The sequence below is a fragment of the Fulmarus glacialis genome, unplaced genomic scaffold (assembly GCF_000690835.1).
Source record: "Fulmarus glacialis isolate BGI_N327 unplaced genomic scaffold, ASM69083v1 scaffold35590, whole genome shotgun sequence".
NCBI lineage: Eukaryota > Metazoa > Chordata > Aves > Procellariiformes > Procellariidae > Fulmarus > Fulmarus glacialis.
In genome coordinates, this window is record NW_009187773.1 from 36,174 (window position 1) to 59,155 (window position 22,982).

Genomic DNA, 22,982 nt, shown 5'->3' on the forward strand with positions numbered 1-22,982 from the left:
CTTCCTCACCAGCTGCCTGTAATGGCACCGTGTGATTCAAACACACTCTTGCATCTCTGGGGATAAATCTTGGCCCTGTGAACTAGAGAAATCCTATATTTCCTATTAAAAATTCTGCAGTTGCAGTAACTTTCTAATTTTCAGACTGTCAGGGATGATTTTGAGACCTTGCTGCAATGTGCCTGTACAAAGGTACAGCAAAACAGAGCAGTTGGAGGGAGTGGAAGGTGGAGGGGGCTTTTGTTTGGTTTTTCTCTAGACAACTTTTTTCCAGTAGGCAATGTAGGTTCATAAATACCACAGTCTTAAACATCTGGTTTTGTGCGTGAAATTGTACCTCTGTGCTCACTTAGTAAGGAATTGTTGTTTTGTTATTATTAAAAATTGACCCTGTCTCCCTTTGTGAGCTGCATGCAGTGATGGAGCATATTATATGTCAGTGAAGCAAGCCCTTATGGCACATGGTGAATTCTACAAAGGAAAGCAGCGTGAGGACTACGAAGGACGTGGTGAACACTTCCCATCAGCACATGGCATGGAAGTCAGTGGCTGGCCAAAGTCAGACAGATGCACTCTTCAGGCAGAGCAGCCACAGATAGGAGCTATAATTACAGAAAGTAGATATGTAATGATGAGTTTAATTATTAACCACTTTCCTGTATGCCTTTGAGTAACCGTAGTATCAGAGCACAGAGCGCTGAAAACCCTGGAGCTTTGTTGAACCTGCATCCTGTAGAAGAATGAGGAGTGCTCTGAAATCACGCAGCTCTGCAGTGATCTACCAGGGGTGAACTGCCCTATTTTTTTTTTTTAGTAATTTGCTCTTGGGATTTTTGCTGGTCTCTTAAAGGTATAATTTTATACAGGTCACCCTCCTATCAAGGTGTGGTTTGCCAAGTGTAAACCTCAGCACACTCTTTACAAGCTAATTCCAGACCTACAGTTGTGTAAGTCTGTTTTAATAAAATAAATTTATCAATATCCTTTTAGATGCAAATTCTAGACTAATTGATGTGGTCTGGCTCTGTGATCAAAAAATAGAAGGCAGCTGTAAAGCTAATGGGTTTACAGCTGCTTTGCTTCACCAAAGCATTATCAGGCATCTGGAGTGCTCGGCTGAATGTGTCCACTACTATTTATGCACTCCTCTTACCATGCAGATAGGGTGACTACAAAATACATTGAGTAGTGTTGCTGGGAAACCTGTTACCTGCAAATGAATAGGAACTTTAGCCAGACTTCTAGAATATTTTATATAAATAGACCTTTAGCTGCTCTAAACTGTCATAGCACCACTGGCTGCCCAACTTGCTCATGACAAAACAGTCCTTGAAAATGTTACCATTACACATGAAGGCAAAAGTTTTAAAAAGTTTTGCTTACTACAAAGCAACTAGCAGGGGGAGTGTCAGAGGAAGAAGGTGCGCACATGAGAGCAAGTCTTTTGACAGCTGGTCTTGGCAAGGGGACTGGTGGCTGGCTGGTCAGAGCTGGGGGAGGAGATGCTACAGCCGCCAGCTTCTCCAGCTGGAGTGTTCTTCACTTCTGTTCAATGCATGCAATGCTTCAATATTAAGACCCTTCCAGATTCTCTAGGATTATCTGTTCCTTTTGCCATCTTCATTTTCCACATCATTGGGAAGTTGAAATTACGCGTCTATCAGCACAAGACATAAACACCATGTCTCTGTGCATCATAGTTTTTAAAGGGAAAAGTGGATGTGTGTGGTGCATGGAGCTTACTCTGCCTTTCCGGTGATCATTTTATGTAAATAAATCCAAACCTGAATTCATGTTTTTTCTAAAAATATTTTTGTGCACACACATATATATTTGCATTTGAAATGTCAAGTGCATCTTCCAGTGATTGTTGTTAATCTTGGCCTTTTATGTGTCCTTCCGTATATTTTATAGTTTCCGATTAGTAGAAGTATCATTTTTAATTATGTTTGGAAATCAGCAGTGCAGATTGCTGAGAGGAAAGGCTGAGCACTTTTCATTGCAAAAGCATTTTCCCCCTAACACCTTGTTTCTGCAGACACAAAACACTAAGCTCTAGAGAAAAAGAGTTCTGCAGAAACTTGTAACAACGTGCTTAGTCACAACATATGAGAAGAGAACCTCAGGAAGTTCATTGGCAATGTGTCGCATTGTCTTCACTTCTATTGTCAGCTGTGCCAAGAAATATGAATGACTGCTTGGGTCTGTGAAGAATTTATGAAAATGCTATTCCTGGTGTGAGAAGCAACTGCATCCCCAACCAAATCATCAGTCACTGTAAGGAAGAACACGCAGAAGTTGATGCAAAATAGTAGCCACGGATTTTGTCATTTTGCTGAGTTTTCTGTGTTCCCAGCATGGTGTTTTGTCAGAACTTAGTGATTTTCTGGGTAGAGGGAAGTATACTTAATTTTGATGTGTGGGTGACTAAACACTGGTGCTTGCAAAGAGTCAGTTTATTCCGCAGTTCACCCTGCTGTAAACAATACCAGCCAGTGCTGTTGGCATCGTCGGCTGCTAAGGTTGTGGCCTCAGTACCTGTCACAGGTGGCCAGTGGAGACTGGAAACTGTCTGATGTATTTTTTTAAATCAGTGAGACTTGAGTATGAGAAATGCTTAAGTAGTAGCAAAATAAATACAACAATAGCAAGGGATGATGTTAATGTGGTTCAGATCCTGTCTTATGCAGGGTCATTTTTTGGAAGACAACAAGAAAAAAACACATTTCTAGGTAATCAGAGAAAGTTTCCAAGACATCATAAATCTGATGTCCTTGGAGGCTAGGCGAACTTAGTGGAAGATGATGGAAACTTTGAAAAGCTGACTTGGAACATTCTAGTTGTTCCTTTATAAATCATCTTCTAAAAATGAAGGAAAATGAGGAAGAGTTTCATTCTCTTTCTGCGGGAGATAAAAATGCTGCAAAATAGTGATACTTGTGGAAAAAGGAAGGTCACTTTCTGTGACTTGTAAAACTGTGACTTGTTTTACAATAATTAATACCAAGGAGTTTTTCTGTAGTTAGGAGGAAAAAAAGTGTATTAGTTTGTACATTATATGCAGAAGCAAATGTTTTCATGGATATATACTCTCCTTAGGAGACAAAGGCTGTAGTAGTCTACGCTTATACTGATCCCCATTGAGCCAAGTAAGAAGGTGGGGAAGGAAACCCAGGGTCCCTGTGGAATTTGCATCTAAGAGATTAATTTACTGAAAAATCCCTTGGTTTTACCATACATAGGTGGAGTCATGTTTACAGTAGAACATAGAGCCCCTGGCATGGGAAACTATAGAAGGATGCCTTTTTGTGCTGCCTGGTAATCTGACTTTCTCTCCAATGTCAGCAGCCATTCAGCATACCATGCCAAGAGGATGCAGGTGTTGCAGAAAGAAAAAGCAAGCAAGCAATTTAAGTAATTCCCCTCTAAGCAAGTGCTTATTCAACCAAGTTATATGCAAGAGGAATGCTTATTAATATATTGAAAAAGAAAAAATTGCTATAATCCCTAGCCATAGTTGGGAAAAAAGTGAACATTGAGATACTATTTAATTTAAGCATGTAGAAGATCAAATGCAAAAAAAACCCCACAACCCACATCCCAAAACAACTGTTAATTATGAATAATTGTCCTTCTGCTGATGTTATGAAAGGTGCTGTTCACTAAAAGCCTGTAATTTTCAGTTCCTGGATAATAAAAAAGAGGTGGAAAGTGTTAAATATTTCTATATTTTGCAGTCAACAGAAAGATTGTAGTCTCCTCCTCCCCTGCTGTTATAATTGCACTTTTAGGTAGATAAACTGTAAAGCTCAGAATATGGCGAGGTATCGGTCCACACGAGCAGGAGATGGTGTTCTGCCTGCGGTGGGAGAAGGCAGCTGCTGTTGAGAAAAAGAGTATGTATATGTCATATGTCATACGTGTGTATCAGACAGCGAACGTTAGGTCTAGAGGTAAGAACAAATTGCACACAGCATTTGGGGGGCTAAAGTAAGCACTAATCAAGAGGAAATCTTGTGGCCTTAGTTGTACCTCTTGTTTCCATGAAGAGCAAGGACCTGCTCTAGCTTGATGCAAGTAGAGATACAAATGCTGTGAGACATCTTTGCCTGTATCAGCCCAAAATAAATGAGGTGGGTAGAACTTTGCCAAAAGTATGTATTATCTTGACTTTAATTAATAGTGCTAATTTCTGTTCCACTTAATATTGCTTGTAGCTGTCGGAGACAAATTACGTAAAGCTGTATCCAAATACATTAACCAAGTCAGATAAAATCTTGGCCTTTTGAGATTGCAGAGTAATGAGCATATACACAGTGAATGCTCAGGATTTCTGTATTGTGCTGGTTTTGTTTTATAGGATCAAAAGTTTTCTAATTTCAAAAGCAACTTAAAATCTTTTTTTTGGACTGAGGATGTCTCATTTTGGTTTGAAATGTGTTTTTAAGCATAAATAGGCTTTTGTGAGATGTGGGGATTCTGTCATGATGTTCCTGGATTTTTACATGCTGTGTTCTAATAAAAACAGCAGGCACATTGTGTTTCTTTATCTGCTGGAAAAGTCAGAAGATTTTTCTTGCTTAGCTGGGAATTTAGGAAGAATCCCTTTGGGAGTTACAACATGCCTGTGTGGTCAAGAGTAAATCAGGTGTGTAACAGCTCTGTCTAATACTCCAAACTGCTAGGGCAGAAGCTGCTCTGTGGAGAGCTGGGTTTTGCTGTCATGAGGCTTAGTGATGTACTTCTGGAAGTGTTTCTTCAATATGTTACTTGTTTCAAGTTTATGGACTACGGAAACTAAAAATGAGTGCCAGCAGCACTGTATTCATTTTTTGCACATCCCTTGTTATCCATAGGCTCATGCTTCCAAGGGCAAAGCAACACCAGCGCTTGTGGGTACAACTTGCATATTGGGGTTTCTAGTTGTGCTGGGTACAGGGAAAAATTACTCAGTTGCTGATACAGCAACTTGCAGTGAGACGAACTCTGGAAGTAACTTTAGCTGCCCAAAAGCAGTTATTTTGCAAATTTATGTGACCTACATGTATACATATTTATATTTACAGACACAAGCTGAATCTGTAAAATGTGTGTGGAATTCGCTTACACGCTTGACATGCCTGATACACACACATCTGATGGCTGGCTTGCTGACAGTATGGGAGAGTGCTGGCTCATGACATGTACAGCTCTTGTCTGTGAGAACCTAGCCTGTGGCCTTTGTGTGTTTCCTGTACTCAGTGGGTTCTGCTGGGTACATATGGATGAGAGAGGACTATCCTTGGTTATTTTTATTACTGTATGATGAACCAAAATTTACCTTGTTATTTTAGAATAATACTTCATCAGGTACATCTATTGCCTCCCTGATAAAATACACACAAAAATACCTTTCAGCTAAATCAGCTGTCTAGGGAACAGATCACAAATGGAAGGATTTTTATTGTACTACTATTTTTTTTTCCTCCATTTACTATCAAAACTGACCTTTCACATGCTAGGTACTAGCAGCACTTTGAGCAAGACATGCAGATTTTCATTGCTTTGGGGCTTCTGAAAGCCAGGGCCCAATTAGAAGTTTTCTCTAAGAATAAGTGAGTGGGACAACGGATGCAAAACAACCTGAGGCTTCTGGCTAAGTATGCAGACATCTCAGATAATTTGTTCTTTTTTTTTTTCCAAATCCTCAGTCATTCCCTTGTCTCAAGAGAAGTTTTATTTCTGAAGGAGTTCTTTAAAATTACTCCCTTCAATCACAGACTTGAAGAGAGGTTTGATGAAGCTTTTGACAGATATTCCTGTAAGGAAACGAAAATAATAGAGATTTGTTCCTTAATAGTGTAAATGACAGCACATTCAACAGCTGTTTATCATCCTCCTCTGTCATTGATACTGCACTGATTAGGCACTGCACCAAAGTGTGGTAAAGCTTAAGTTTCCATCTGAACTCCTTTATGTTCTGTTAAGGGAGGGTGTCAGCACTGTAGGGCTGGTGCTTTGTGCCTGACATAATTGGTACTGAAGTTTTTAGTATTCTGTTTCCAACTTAAGGATGCCTTTTTGTTACCAGGATCTTTGCATTTCCTCTCTTCTCCAGTCCCCTCAGGTTCCTCCCTTCCTCAGAATTATATACCAAGAACAAGAAGTAAAATGGGAATTTGGGTATTCAACAGGCAGTGGAAACAGTAGCACACTTTTTATGTTCATCAAAAAAGGATCTGTGCAAAGCCAAGTCACTGACCTTTTCTCCCCGTCCATCATGGGACTTTTCAGGAAGGGCTGGGCTCTGCTCCGTGGTGAGCTTGCCTGGTGTGAGGAAGTTCACAGACATATCGTGTGAGCACATACGGGGCTCAGCTGAGCCCCGAGAATGCCAGTATTAGGATCTTTCTGATAAATCCACCCTTCACCGCTGTGTCTAGGTGTCACTGCAGACTATGTGGGCTTTTTTAGGATTCCCTCCTTCTTGCTGAAGCCTGCACAGAGTAGCCCACAGTTGTATCCCACAGAGGATGCTTCTTGCTCCAACTATAACCATGGTCTACATGGAGAAGTTAGGTTCAGTCTAGGACTGTGTTCATTGTGGAGGTCAGAGGGTAAGGCTGTGCTTAAACCAAGCTCTTTCTCTACCTCTTCCCTAAACCTTCCAGGGCAAGCATAACCAAAGTCCCCTGCTGCTACAACTGTTAGAGTCAACTTAGAGATGCCAAGGCAAGTCAAGGGGAGGGGGAGACTGAGGAGGAAAAAGGGGCAAGAAGGTTGTGTAGGTGCCCTGCTGTTTGTGTAGGTGCCCTGCTGTGTTAGCCACTGTTGCCCACATAGGATCCATTAGGTTTCCAAACAGCTACTCAGAAGCATTTTGTTTGAGATGGCAGCGTGGCTTTCTGAGCCTTATGTGGCTCAGAAGAGGCAGATATTCTGCAATGTATTGGTCTTTGAGGCTTAATGCATGTATTATATTGTTTGTCAGTTTGTGGTATCCTTTCAGACTTTGTGATTATGGGTTCCTCCAGTGAGGCCTATTTTATTTAGCATTCAGCATATTAATTGCACATAAACCTTCGTATCTGCAGCTCCTACAGCAGGCATCTCTCTGAAGAAGCCTGAAGATGCCATAATATTTGAAAGAGAAAAATGTGCATTTTTTGCTAGCACCTGTAATTTAAGTAGCAAAATAATTGGGTAGGAAGCATCTCTTATCTCTTGATGAAAGATAGTTACAGCTTTTCACACCTGGCTAAAACTATGAATTATCCTACAATATTTGGATGGATCTAATTTAGGCAGCTGTCAGACAGAAATATTTTAGATTCTGTATATTAGTAACAATTGCAGAGGGGCTGTGGCTGTTCCCAAAGACCTTTTTTTGTTGCATGAAATGAGGAGGACTCACTTAGCACAGTAACTACTGTGGAGATGTTTGAACAAATAAATTGCTTGCATGAAGTAATTATTCCTAATAGAGAGAAGGAGAAGTTTGGGTGGATTTTAATCATTTTACAGCATCCTTGTGAGAGGCATATCAGAAACTCTAGGAGGTCTGTTACTTTAAATGTTGGTATACTGCTCAGCTTACTGTAAGAATTATTGCTTTCCGTTTCAGGAGCATTGGGGATATGGGTGTGCAAGTTTTATTTTATCTTATTTTCCATGTGAAGGACACATTCAAAAAACTAGGAAGAACCTTTAGTAATCATATTACATCACTGTTAACCAACAAAGGCTATAAGAACCTTCTGTAAGACAAAGCACAATTAGAACTTAAGTATCATTGGGAATTGGGCTATAATTCTGACTAGTATTTATGCTGTCTTTTGATATGGTACAAATCCTTCCTACTTATAAAGACTTTACTAGCCTGATTCTCAGCCTGGGGCTTTAACATTCTGCTTAGTGTTCATTTTACTTAGTTTGACGCTCACCCATTGTATTTTGGATGAGTTTGTTATTATGCTTTGCCTGAGTTGAACTGCTCCACCTGATGGTGAAAACAAGAAAATGCCATCTCTCATGCGATGGATATTTATTTGAAAAAATGTAATTTAGTGGAAGCACTTAATGCTGTAAGGGTATGCATGCCTTAATCTAGGAGACCTACTAATAATGTTCTGCCCCCTTTATACTTGGATGTAGAGCAGTTAAGGTTATGTAAAGGAGTTGCACAAAGATCTTAAATCCACAGTTTTCTTTCATGTTTTTAGAGAGATACCCAGTGGGTAGGTACTTGTACTATAGACATGTGCTTCTCAAAGTCCAGATGCTGCCAGAACCTGAGATGCAGCTGTGCATTGCAAGACATGCATATCTGAAAGGAGTTGTTCCTGCTCATGCACAAAAAGGGAAGTTTGGCTGCTTGGTAGCTGTTGATTTGGTCATGTTCTTATTACCAATGTGGAAATACTTAATGGTTGAGTATGTTGGGTAGAATTGCTTGCCCATATGGTATTTTCTATCTTGAGTCCATTTAGTTGCACAGAAAAGGAGGTAAAAACTAAAGAACTCTGAAAGAAACAACCTGCTTGCAAGAAAAGATTTAAAAGGCTCTCTTGTGGCATTGAAAGGGAAATAATCACGTAAATCTTGTGCAAGCAGCAAAAAAACAGGAAGCATAACAGAGCTGCATGTCCCCAAGTCTTTCAGTTTGCCCAGCTTTTTGCAATGCAAGAGTCTGTAGATGCATGCTACAATAAATTTGCTCTGGCACCTTTCATGTTGCCCTAAGATATCAGAGTATTTTCCGTGTGATAGCAAGATCTATCATCTCTGGACAGTCGTGTCTTCAGCCAGGAAAGCAAAAGGTATGATTTGCTATCTTGAGCTGATGTGTCTGGGATGAAGGATGGATCCTGTATGGAAGGATGCTTATATGTAACAGCAGATGCAAGGGACGTTCTTTAAAATATTTGAGCATCCTAGGGTCAAGATTTTCTGTGCTATTGAGAAGGTAATGTGAGATCTGACCGCCTGAGCACAAGCTGATTATGTTCAGCCTGCACTCCTGCAAAAGCTATTTGTATAAGGTCATGGTGCACCAACCAAAAATCTCTGTGAACAGGCAGGTTGCTCTAATTCATGCTGTGAAACTTTGAGGAGTCTCCTTGTTGTATACAGTTTTCATAGCCTCTATCAAAAATTGCAAATTTTAAGCTGTTTCTGTAGTTTTGTCCTTCACTTGTGTTAACCATATACATTTACGTTGCCCAAAATGTTGTGTACAGACTTTTTTTTTTTTCTTCTCCTTTTTCTCTCAGACACCCTGGCTCTGGAATACCAGACAGTGCTGGAATGGGTATCCATATCAGGTAAAAGTTACAGTGCTGCCTAAAAACAAACATGACGCCTCTGCAGATTTCTGTTTTTGTTATGGTGGAGCTTAGTGTCAATATCTTAGTGTGAACGGGCTACTTGGCATTTCAGAATATTCCTAGATGCTCCCCATCTTGCATGAGTTCAAGATGGGAAAGATACATATAGCCATCACACCTGTGTTGAGATGAAGCACAGGATCTGAAAACAGATCTGGGAAATCTAACTGTGAAAGCAGACGTGCAACAGCGGTAGGATGGTCATTTTTTACAAATTTCTGAGAATACTGAAAGTTTTAGCAAAGCATCGGATTCAGCAGATTGGGAAAAACCAGTATAGTTCTTATAGTTGTTATACTGCATACAGGGTGAGACTTAATCCCTGTCAATTGGTGTGATCAAAGAGGAGACTAAAGAGAAAAGGTAGGTTTCTCCTTTAGGTACTTAAATAGAGGCTATCCAGTCCTGGCCTCATGGAAGCTTACAAAGAAAGAAGGTAAAATTAATGAGATAATTGAGAATGGTTTCAAGTCTTTATTTTCAGCAATGTCTGTATTTTCATGGATTCAAAAAGCATCAGCCTTTCTCTCTGTTCTAGGTCAAAGTTTATAACTTCAAAGAAAAGGCTTAAGTCATTTATCTCCTTTACTAAGAAGAAGAATGCCACCGTTAAAGTAAAAATGCGCTTTCAGGTTGTGTCCTGCTGCATTCATTCCCTCTTTCAGTCCTCAAAAAAAATTTTGCTCAAGTTTGAAATTTGATTTCCTTAAAACAATCTTCAGAAGAACAATAGCAGTATATTTATTCCTTACTGCACTGCTAAGGTTTTAACTAGTTCCAGGAATATTTAATTCCTAGGTCCAAGTTCTGGACATCTTTCAGAGTAGCACAGTTGCGTCAATGGTGTGCAGGTGTGCAGTAACACCAGGATTAAGTATAGCCCTACAACTCCAGAAACTATTCTCTGCCAGGGGAAGAAGGAGCAGAACAAGTGAAAGGAGAAGGGTAGAAATTTTATCTATCATTATTATCTGATTGAACAGTGGCTTCCAAAGTTTGCATACCCAAAGAGCTTTGAGAAACCTCTCCTGTGCTTTCCATTAGTTTGTGCTACTGGACATAGTTGTTAAAGTATGGGATGTATTTAAACAGAGCAGTCAACCTACTCTAAAGGATTCAATGTATTTTTCAGAAAAGATAACTCCTGAACTCTGCCTTGGCTGTACCACTGCCTCATTTTGCCCTCTGGTCTGATAGAAGTAACTTTCAACATGGATGTTGTGAGGATCAGTGAATTAATTAAATGCACCCTTTTATTATTATTAATAATAACAGTAAGGTAGCCCTTTCGAGGAAAGAGTATCATCATATAGATGCACTAGGAATGGACTTTGGAAACCCTTTTGGGAAAGCTAAGAGCCATCTGTTTCCTTAATACCCTTTGTATAATAGGAGGGAACAAGAGATTACAGTTGTGAAGTATAATTTTTCCTTTTGTTATAAATCAGAGGTAACAAATGTTTCAAATGTGACCTAGTAAGACCGTCTTCCAAATTTTTAATAACTTTTGAGGATAACTTTTGGTAGCTTTTTTAATTAGTCTGAATTCTAATTCTAAACCTGAGCTTCTTTAAAATGCCTTTTTTTAAAAAAAAAAAAAAAAAATTCAGCATCCAGGAGTCTCAGTAGGAATCATTGAGATGTTGTGTTAGCTGCTATCCAAATATAATTGACACTGAATTCCAAAAGCTCCAGCAAAGAGTTTGCAATTTAAAGAGTCTAACCTGTCTAGAGTATATTGCTTTTTTTTTGCCTTTTTTTTTTTTTGCCTTTTTTTTTTTTTGCCTTTTTTTTTTTTTTTTTCCTTTTTTTTTTTTTTTTCTTTTTTTTTTTTGCCTTTTTTTTTTTTTTTGCCTTTTTTTTTTCCTGAAGGACAGGGAGCAGAAAAAAACCCTCATTGCCAGACTGTAAAGTATGAAGAAGAGTATTGTCTGAAAGACGCATGAATTGCCTGTGACAATGAACAGCCCTGGACAGCCTGAACAGGAGAACTGTGTTTAGGTTTGGGTGCTACTGTTCTTGAAGGTTGTGTGCCTGTTGGAGATAGTTCAGTGGAGGTAATTCAGCCAGAATGATCAGAAATCTTGATCTGAGAAAGGTTGAAGGAATTTGGTCATTTGGGCTCAGAAGAAGTAATGACTTAAATTCCACCTAAGGACTGGAGGGTGAACTGAATGTTAGGGAAGTAGCAGAAGAAATTGAATGGGGGAAGTGTTGAATCTTCCTCCCTCAGGGATTTTAGGAACAATCATTTGTCAGAATTGATATGGCTGCAGTCACTGGTGCCTTTCAGTCCTGTTTTCTACTATTTTTGTGTTATTACATGCAAGAAGAGATTTACTTATGACGTAAGACCACGAATCCTACTGGTTAAAGAACATATATTTACCAGACATCAGAAGAACAAGGTCATCCAGAAAGTTAGTTACAACTTTTAGAGGGAGGCAACTGAACTTACTATATCTAAAAATCATGCTACTAGTGGAGAGGGTCCAACAGAAAGCAAATCATCAAGTAAAAGTCATTATCTAAATCATTGTCTCGGAGATAAATGTCTACTGGGTGCTAATCAGGATTAAGTACTGGGTTTTCAATTTGGTTTGGGTTTTTTTTCTTAACTAGATAAAATTTCTAATCTCTTATTTGCTACAAATTCTTTGTAAGTTACTCAACACAGCATTGCAGAAATCCAGCTGTAGATACAGTCAAATGGATCATTTGGGTGACAACTCTACCCATAAGCACAGAATAGTCCTACTGAAGTCTATAGAGAACTGAAACGTAACATTTAGACTAGGTTAAACACACACTATTGATCCTTTCATGGAGGGAAACTATGATATCTTTAGAATCCCCCTTCTTTATCATCATATATAGGTTTAGAAATACTAATGCAATTGTTAATAAAGCAGCTGACAATCTTAATTGTTTTACTAGAAATTTTCCCAGTGAGTTCTTTTGCAATAATGAGTATAATAGTTGCAGTTCATTGCTAGCTCATGTTCTCTTCCATTTTTTTAATTACACCTAATTAAAAGCTTACTGGCAGTCTCACTAAATCAGAAAAGGACTATATTGGCCCAAGAAATGGCTTTAAAAGATTGATTTTGAGTGTACACATTTTTCATAAAGCATAAGCATATGTCTATATTTAAATAACCTACAAAGAGCATTCAGTGGGCACTTACTGACTGTTTTTCAGCTGCAAAGAACTGGTCTGCAAAAGGGAATGGGAATAAAAGATTAAACTGAAAAGCCTCTTGCCAATGGCAATAGCTCATACCCTGCTTGGGTGCATGGTTGTGCCAGCGCAAACTGCTCTAGAGATGGTTCATCTAATCCCTCAGGAGATGTCCTCAGGAGCTTCTCCTGTGCCAGTGCCCCTCTCTATCACTGCGATGGAAGACATGACTAGCAGGGAGGCACAATCGCGTGGAAATTAGAGTAGCTACTAGGATTGGCTCTCTTAGGCTGGGAGCTAAACAGCCTGTGTGTGCCACCAGTTACCTTCTTTCAAGTTGCCGCAGGTTGGTTTTGGTTGTGCATAAGTTCCTGTGTTTTGTTATTTTTATTTCTTTTACTTTTAAACATCTGTGTAATGATGTTGTATATCAAGCAGGATGCCTGGATAAATTTATTTTATTTTCTTCTTTCCAAATGTTAACATGTTCCCAGAAAACGGTTAAGCTCTTTAAAAGTAGGCTTTATGTTAGAAAGAATCCTGTTTAAAGCTCACAACATTTTCATCATGAGATGAGATTGTATAGTGGCATTATTTTTCTCTAATCTGCTCTAGCATTGTTTCTTTTGCTTTGCTTTAAACCCACATTACTGATGTACAGCAAGATGTTTCAAGTGATCTTTCAAAACAGACTTAGGAGTACTCAGAATTTAGTTTGTTCTAGGTTCCGAACAGACAACATCATAATTTTTTGGTATTACAATATTACAATACTGTCAAGATTAAAACTTAAGAGGAGGGTAGGTTGGGGAGCTTTATTTTTCCAGAGCCATCAAAGTTTGAAAGAGGCAACCATCATAATTTTTCTTACATAGGATGCTTATGTATAATTCAGTAATCCCCCTGTAATTAAACATGTCTCCTATAGACAGCTGCCTGTAATGTCAGTTAGACTCTATTAACCTTTTCTCATCTCCATCTTTCAGCCACTGATGCCTGACCTTCATTATTACTACATAGTTGAATTGTCATTCTACTGGTCCTTAATGTTTTCTCAATTCATTGACATCAAACGAAAGGTAAGAACAATGAGACTAAAAACAATGAAAGCTTTAAGCACATATTTTTCTTGACTTGAGGAATACCTGTATTACCTGTGCAGTGAACTGGAAATACAGTTCTTTCTAGTCACCACCTCTTGCAGATATTCGTCACTGAGAAACTGGTGTTGAAGTGCTTGTCTTACTCTATTCCTTGTTACTATGATGTAGGATTTTTCTGCACATGGGGAAGAAGAGCCTGAAGTAATCAAATATTCAAGGGGAAATAGCATCAGCCAAAAAAACCTTCTGATCTCATACAGTGACTTGAATGGAACTGAACATATAGTAACTAGTAGATGTACTGTTTCTTCTAAGAGTTAAATGATGAAATATCAATGACAGAGCAAGACTGCCTCATAAATTCACAGCATTACTTTGGTAAGATTTATGAGGGCTTTCAATTTATTCTACGAAGGGATGGTAAAAACAGGGACACATTTAATATTAAAAAGTGATGTTACATTTAATCTTACCTTTACAGTTATGAAATGTCAAGTAGTTGAGCATTGATATTAAAGGGCTATTAATCAAGAAAATAAAACTCTGGCCAGATAAAAACATTTTTCCAGTATCAGTAGCAACCTGTTCCATATTCCTTCATCCAAGTTCTCTCCTCCGAGGACAACAGGCAGCACAACAGTCATTCTATAATAACAGTCCATTGAACTATTCTTGCAGGGTTTTTTAATGTTGCAAAATTATTTGTTTAAAAAGTTTGGAACGATTTTAAAATATTTTTATGTGCCTCCTTCTGCTGTCATTTAATTAAGTGATTGTGGCTGTGCTAATGGAAGAATCCCTGTTTACTAGAATTTTAGCAGGAGCATAACTCTGAAAAGAGTAAATGAAGGATCCAGTATGTCCTGAATAAATTTATCTGCTGTTTGGAACCACAGTGTGCTCCTGGGAGTCTTGTGTCAGAGCTATGTATATAGAAAAACACCCCTCTATTTGAATTTCCAAGTTTTTCCAGAAGTAGAAATCTCAAGAATACATCCACAAATTTTAAATCTATATTGGAGGGTAAATTGTAAACAAAACAACCAATTTAGGATGAATATATGTACATCCCTTGCTTGCATTGTCTGTAGATGCTAAACATTCTGTTAATCATGAGCTTGAAATGAGTACAACTTCACTGTTTCAGAAAACAGAGATGCAGAAAAACAGCGCTCAACAGAGCTGTATGATAGTGGAGATGAATTGAAATAAAGAGTAACATTGACTAATACACATAAGCTGCAGGTCCCAGCAATACTGAATAGCCATTTGTCAATATATCAAGCAAAGCCAAACCTCTGCAGCAGTGTTACAGAATTGTTCAGGTTATTGCTGCAGAAATATGTTGTCCCCCTACATTCCTATTCAGCCCTCTGCACTGTGCCATTGGTTATATTTTATTTTCTTTGTGTACTTCTTGAGGGAGAGGAAAATGTAACAGCATTGCAATTGCAACAGTACTGCAATTTTGCAGTACAATACATCTTTAAAGAATATTTAATTGATTCCTGACTAGTTGCTTTGCTCATGTGAAAAGTAATTGGAGGCTACCTGAGCAGCATCTAGGTTCAGCACTTCTGAAAAGGGCCATTGGGAGGGTCAGTAAACACCTTTCTCATTTAATACATCTCATGAGTAAATGCTATAGCTTTTTCCCTCATGACTTGGAGAGTTTGTTCCCATTGGTGAGCTGAGCACAGAGCTAAAGCCATAGTACAGGTGCAAGTAAACAATCTTTTGCAAGTCTGTTGCTCAGTTACATATAAATGACTTGTACTTGTTATCAGGAAGACTTTGCAGCAGCTTACTGTGGAAATGGAATGGGAGATGGAGGTGGGGAAGTGGATCCCTAACAGCTAAGTAACACCCCTGCCACAGATTTGAAGTGCTTGAACCCAGAGCACCAGGTTAAAGCAGTGTCCCATGCATCTGCTGTGCCTGAGAACATCCAGTGTCCAGCAGAGAGCAGGAGCACAGTATCTGCAGTGCGATGATAGCAATCAAAAGCCTTTCTTTATAAGCACCCTGCAGGAGACAGTAGAGATGCCATATTTGTAAATAACCTATTAGATCACTGACCAATTTGGAGTGTGGAGACAGTTCTTTTTGTAGTGTAAGCAAAAATGATAACTAGGAAGATCAGACTGGAGAAATGCAGCTGTGTGCTGATGTCACACAGTAAAAACTGTTCTGTGGCCAGGGGCAAGTGCAAGCTGTCAAGGAAACCCATGAGTTGAAAAATGTTAGCACTGAGAGCTTACAGTAGTTGACAAAAAGTAATACAAGCTTGTCAGAGACACTAGCTCTTGCAGCCCCATAATAGTTCTCTTTTAAAGAGCGGGTTTAGTTTAAAAAATGTGGAAACCTCTTAAAGTACCCAATATGCAATGTGTGAAATGGTACCCATGTGAAATAAGGCTCTGTTTAACTGGAAGAAGCAGGAAGTTTGCCAGCTAATATTAGGTGCTATTGTAATACTTCATGACAGCTTATACAGAGCAGATTAACAGTTCTCAGCCTGAGAAACCTGTTGATGTTTGCATGTTACAGTGAGAGGAATACTTCTATCTAAGTCTTGGCTATCATTTTAGATACTTTAAATTCAGCAGTGGCTGTGTTGTAGTCTGGGATGATCAAAAGTGCCCTGGCAGCCTCATGCACTGCAGGAATTCAGCCAACCCCTTTTATGTAGCTGGGTTTCTCTCAAGGTGAGATACGGTAGGTCTTCTCTGAAAGCACCAGCACTTGGCACTGGCTTAACTCCAGCACTGGTGTTTTACTCGCTGTACCTGAAGAGGAATGTACTTGCTGTTTCCATCTCCGTTTTATTCTTCTCTAATAGCAAATTCATGACTTTAAAATTACTTCCAATTGGTTTGCTGACTTTCAAATACCTGTTTGTCTTTATTTAGGTGTTATAAATTCCACCAGCTTATCTTTGCCTGGCTGAAGAGGTGTGAGCAAACTATTTAGGCTGTTGCACATATCTACTATTGGCATTAAGGCAGCGAACTAAGTAGATTAACTTTTATAGTTTTATAATGGCATATTGTTTGCTTCATAAATATCTACTATGTTGCTGTAATGATGTTCTACCCTTAAGGGTTTTTATTTTCAAAGACTGCAACCTAGTATGATTTGGTTTTTTATCATCTCTATCCAGCTTCCCATACTCCTCTTTTGTAAAACATAGAAAAAAAAATTAGATCAGGGAACTTTGTTACTCTCACAAGCCCCTGATGAGTTTTAAAAGCAGTGAAGCTTATTTACATGCTTTCTGGATACCTGAAGTATTGTTTGATAGAAAAATATTTGACCGGTGTATTTAAGGGAATGTGTAAAATTCCTACTCGGTCAGTGTTTTAACAGGTTTGTAGAAGACCTAGGAGACCTTTCTGTGTATTCAGACCTTTTAGTTCCAAGTATTTGGCAATTCCTAGAGCTTCTGTGTTTTACCTTTTTTAAAAAATGACAGTTCACTCATTCCCAAAATGAAATAATCTGTAGCTGCTAATTTTCTTGAATGTTCCCTTTTGATTCTAGAAAATTTATGCTGTATTTCACTGAATCTAGATCCTGGATCTCTTTCTTCAAACTCAGTAAAAAAAGAGTCGTAGAGCTGATTTCTTTTGTTTCAGAGGAAAGGAATTTAGATTGTGTACATTTTGCAGACCTTTGCTAGAATTGTAATGGTTGAAACCTTTAACTGGTGATACTCCCCGTCCTTGTTGAAGCCCATTTCGAGAAGCTGCAGTGACTAATGAAGGCGATGTTTTGCCCTTCAGTGGCACTAATGCTCCATAGCCACTTGGCAGTTTAGTCAGTAAGCTTGTCATGTTAAACAAACGTGGGTAGCAGAAGCCTTGATTCCAGAGGGCTTGTCTACAAGTTGAGACCCATGGGGTTTCTCCATTGTCTGCCCTGTGTTCTTCCCGTTGATGGTGTCAGGAGTAGGTTCTTGCTCCTATTCTTAGCCATGTATTTTCTTGACACAGGCACATGATATCTTTCAGCAATTACAACTGGAGGCTACAAATCTGCTGTAAATAAACGTGTCTTGCACAAACATACACAGAGTTTGAAATACATTTAAAAAAAGAAAAAGCCCATTCCTGTACAGCTGCTCTTCTGTTAAGTACCACTTGACATTATGAGGACTTGTACCATTAGTTTTTATGTATTCATTACCCTTATGTATAATTAAAATCTAACAGGTAGCATCTTCAAAGCATAGAATTAATTACTGATGTAAAGAAATGTCATAAACAGGAAAGAAAGGACCAGAATAACAAAAGTAGTCATATTTATATCACTGCTACTTTTTCCTAACAATTTTCAGTAGGTCAGTCCAGCATCTCCGTTTCAGAGCTGGCAGAGTCGGGTAACTATCTCTTTTAAGAACATTGTCAGAGAAGGAGTTCCCTGGACAGCATTTCTGTAAGTCTCATGCAGATGTGCAGAAGACTGCTGCCCGAGAGCATTAGGGCTGCTTAGGAATAACACATATTGTCAGGACTGCCTTGAAGAGTTCCCAAGAGGGACTAGAAATGTCGTATTTGTAGAGCATGAATGTGTCAGCTATAAAAACAGACAAGAATTTTCTACTTGGCTTCTTCCCCCGTTTGGACTACCTATGTGCTAACATAATTGCAGTTAGAAGGAAAATGAAGAACAGTGCGTTAGCATTTGCAGCTGAAGCAATTGAAGAGCTAGGCTGCAGTGTGGCCATATAGTAATGCTAGTAGCTTACTTCTAATCCCAGGGAATAAGGTAGGTGCTTTGCTGGTTTGATTATGGTATGGTGAAATGGTCCCCATGTGTGGGTTTGTAGTTACTGAAATGACTGAGATGCTGTACCCCTGCTTTCCCTTAAGACTCTTAGAAAGGGAAACAGCCTTTAATTCTCTTTTTGTTCAGTCTGCTTTAAGAAAATGGATTTAAAGCAATGGCTTGAGATGACTGCTGAATGTATTTGGTTGTGCTCCACACTGCTGAGGACCAAATAACCTGGCTGAGAAATGTTGGGTGTATACCAAACTAGGATACGGTTCTCTGCTTTTAGTCTTTTTTTTTTTCTTTTCTCCCTCCTCCCTCCACCCCCCCAGCTTTGTGTTGGCAATACTGGCAATGCCCATTGATGAGTATGCATAGGAAATAGGACCTTGTAGCACCTGATAGCATTAAACATAAAATGATAGGCTGGGAGGAGGTCCTGTCCCTATTCAGTTAGTGAGACTGCTCAAGCTGCAGTTTTTTCCATGGACTCCAGGTGTACATTACAGTGAAGCCAAATACTGGTACTGAGAGGCAGTGGCACTGCACATCTTTGAAAGCATTGGTGCTTGCTACATGCCTGCTGCATTCCCAAAGAGAGGTACGGTGGCACTGGGCAGTTACTCTTCCCAATATTGGAGAGACAGAGCAGTCATCCGCTGTAGCTGCTGCTTTTCTGGAGTTGACCCTGTGTTAGTGGGAGCTCACCAGCATTTTCCGTAGGGCCCTCCTGCCCAACACATGTACCTTCAGTCCCTTTGCAAACCAGGTGCTGCCTCTCTAAAGGCTGCAGGGTCTCAGTTTTGGTTTGTCTGCTGTGGGCCGCTTAGCTGAAGACTACCACAGCTCAGCAGGACTGGCCCACGAAAGCTGCCAGAAAGCCAAATGCCACCTCCCAAGATGCTTGGTGAGCAGACTGCCTGGAGGAGCCCCTGCTTCTGACTGCCTGGATCTCTCCCTTCAGACAGCCCTGCATGAGAGCCACTAGATCTGCTGAGAGCTGTGGTAGCTCTCACCCAGTGCATGGAGAAACTCCTCAGTCAAATCATGCCTGTGACCTTTTCTTCGGGGTTTTGATACCACTTTCTCAAAGCTGTGCGGGTAGTTCAGCAAACTCCAGCAAGACTTCTTTTTGACTGACTTGGTGCCTTGCAGAGAGGAGTCTCATCTCTGCGGGTCCTGTTCTCTCAGTAATCAGTCTGGGAGTCTAGGCCAGGCAGACGGGTTGTTCTCTCTGCTTTGCCTGCCCCTTGGCTTGTGTCTGGGAATGTGATGGAGCCTCACCGCTCCTGGTATTTTTCAATAGTAACAGTTACTTGCTGGCCAACTAACTCAGAGTTACTGATCTGGAGACCAACTAACCTGCATCATTGGGGAGGCAGCAGATTAGATCTGAGTAGGAGGAGCTGCACCAGCTCATTTGAAGACTTTTCTGACCCTGTTACAGTGTGAAGACAAAGCAGCTTCATTAAAAACAAACAAATAAAAAACTGGAACTGAGATTCTCAGCTCTGTGAAAGGTCTCAGTTGTGCTTGGCAGGTGACTGTCAATAACTCTGAGTGCGGTGGAAATGTTTCCCATTCCTTTGTAGCTATTTGAACTCCTGTGAATGGTGCGTTATTTTGCATATTATAAGTTGCTTGGTGTATAAGAAGTATGGTGTAATTTGATTTGTATGTACATATGCCTTTTCAAAGTAACTTCAGCCACAAATGTTTACTTCATTAGGTTAAATTACTATGAACTGAGAAGTGTAGATATTGCCTAGCTTTCAATAATCTCTTTGCATTTGGTTAACGTACAGTGATAATTTTATTCAGCCTAAGTGAAATATATAGCAGGGTATTTAATGCACTTGTGTAGCAGGATCTTTATGTAACATAGCCATAATGCTGGGTTTCAAAATCACCCATCCATTTGTGTATAAGAGTACTGAATCTCACTGTTTGGTTCATTGTTTTTTGGTTTTTTTTCCCCTGCTTCTTGCTGCTCTAGGATTTTGGCATCATGTTTACACATCACATTGTAACAGTCACCCTGATAACCTTCTCATATGTAACCAATTTGACACGAGTGGGAACCTTGACCTTATGTCTCCATGATGCGGCTGATGTTGTCCTAGAGGTGAGATAATACATATATCATCAGTGTCTGTACGTGGTATTCACTATTCTGAGAGCTAGCATGTCAATAGGTAGAATCTATTTGCTATGCAAAACAAGTATTTCTTAAGCAAAGAGGCCAGCTCAAGATGGTAATGCTGATTAATATAGTGTATTTCCTTGCTGAAGTATATGACACTTGTAGCAGTGTATGTTTGTGACTTCAGGCTGTTTTATCCCTTGCTAAGTTGCTTGTGCAGAGCAGAATCTTGGTAATGCATTGCATGCCAGGGAGGGTTACACACAGATTTTAATTACAACATGCTAAAGTCAAAAGCTCAAAGTTGTAAAATCTGGAAAGTGATGACTGTGTGGGATAAAACCTCCTGGTTCTTGACCCTTCTGAAGTGTGGGTCAAGAACCCTGTGTCCGAAAGAATCAAGGTGTCACAGTTTGATTCTGCTGTGCTTTGCTGGGCAGAGGGTGCTCGACAACTTAGTGGCTGTTCTGTGCATGGGCAGTGAGCTGACCTCTGGTCCCCAGGATTTTCCAGGTTCCTGTGCCTCCACATCCAGATGCCAGTATTAAACAGTTGGCTTTAGAGAAGAAGGGATGATAGAAATTCTTTTAAGTCAAGATGGTCTATAACTTCCATAGCGGCAATTTAGAGATGTTGTCATCCTGTATCTGCATCGGTTTTTAGACAGCTGTGGGTGGTGCGGGGATCAGGCTGTCTGTGAACTCTCCATCAAGATCAAACCAAAGTTAGTAACTATCTCGTATGAAATTATTTTTTGCTAGAGTAGTTGCAGGGATCCTGTTATGCAAGAATATGTGGTCACCTATTGCAGAATCAAAATCTTGCCATTCTGATCAATAGTGCTGTAAACTTGTTTTTATTTTTTAATCTTTTTTTAATCTAGAAGGTACATGACTGCCTGAGATAGAAAGCAACAGAGAATCTGGATTTCTCCTGTTAGAAATAATTACATCTTTACAAGTTTATTTTTCTGTTTTAGCAATGTGTGTAGATCCATTCTGCTAGCTGTGGGTTCACCCAAACTTTCTTCATTCCTCTTTTCTTACCACCAGACAGATGTAGTTGACAGTGTTCATTCCAGATCAAACCAGTGCCTGTGGAACTATAAAACCACTGGAGAGCAGCTGTTATAGGCTAGCTAAAACCTTACCTTAAACACAGTGAGAAACATGTTTTTTCTCAATTCCTCTGTTCATTCACTGGCTAAGACAAAGAGAAATTGCTGGTATTCTCACGTGATTTGCAAATATTCAGCAAATATACTTCCCCATACTTTAGCGGTCCTTCTAGTCAATGACTGGAAATACTAAAGCCAGTCTAAAGTGTAAGGAAGAGAATCACAACTCCTGAGAAGCATTTACTAGGAGGGCCATTACGACTCACTCAACAGGCTTTCTTCTGCTAGGGCAGTGGGTCACAGCCCCGGTGCTGTAAGAGAGAAGATGGACTCCTACACGCTGCTGACATTACTGAGGGGGAAGTCAGTGCAGAGGAAGAAAATTACCAAACTGCAGAAGAAGCTGGTGAAATACCTTGCCATGATGGGTCAGTTGTGCACCTGACCTGTTTTATATATTACATATTTGTAAAAATTAAAAGCTATTTCCAGAGGCCACTAGATTCTTTCCACCTACCATTTCATAATGAAACATGTCCAGTGGAAAGCTGGAATGCAACATTTTTGCTATTTTCATTGCAGAAATGAATTGGTAGGAATACCAGAGGTGAAGTTTTTTCCATAGGTCTTAAGGCATCTGCAGGTACAGAAGAGTCATAGCAGGTTTTTCAGAAATACATGGCTGTTCTCTTAGGTCTCAGTGGAAGTTATCTTGGATACTCAAAGCAGCCTAGCCACGGCAGGACAGACCAAATGTAGAGTCATTTGCTTGCCTAGGAAGCCATTGCATTAGTTTAAGCTGGAATCTCTACTGAGAGGCAACTTTCAGAATCCCAGATAAGTTGTTTAAGGGGTCTTGGGTATCATTGCACTGCAGTACAACTTGTGGATTGGAAACACTGTAACCTAACCTGCTGAAGCACTTAAAATCCCACCTATTTGGGGACCTTGAGACTTTTCAGCTTCAATTAATGAACACTCTGACAATTTTGATGCCAGTGTATGGATGTGAGTCGTTGCCAATTTGGTATGCTTCTGGTGTATGAGCCCCACATAGCTGACAGTTCAACCTGAATCCTTTCTGTCAGGTTCCAGCTATCTCCTAACACACTTTTCTAAAAGAGCAGGGAATGGACACTTCAGACCAAGGCAAATAGCTGCGCTGTAAAATAAATGGATTTAAATAGACTAGTAAGAGTATCTGGAAGACCTGTGTTATTCAGTTGTAGTCATGGTTTTTAAGCTTTGAAAATTGTGTTGTATTGTCTTAGGTGGCCCAATTCCATCCAATAACACACTC

General features: G+C 39.6%; 1 protein-coding gene across 1 annotated transcript in view; it reads left to right on the forward strand.

Moving 5' to 3' along the window:
- LOC104075688 (ceramide synthase 6-like) overlaps window positions 1-22,982 on the forward strand; it is a gene marked incomplete at both ends in the record, with an annotated part of 37,581 nt that overhangs the window by 12,721 nt on the left and 1,878 nt on the right. The window contains 3 exon segments of the mRNA XM_009576274.1: window positions 9,252-9,302; window positions 13,533-13,625; window positions 20,419-20,547. Coding sequence (XP_009574569.1) covers window positions 9,252-9,302; window positions 13,533-13,625; window positions 20,419-20,547 — 273 coding nt within the window.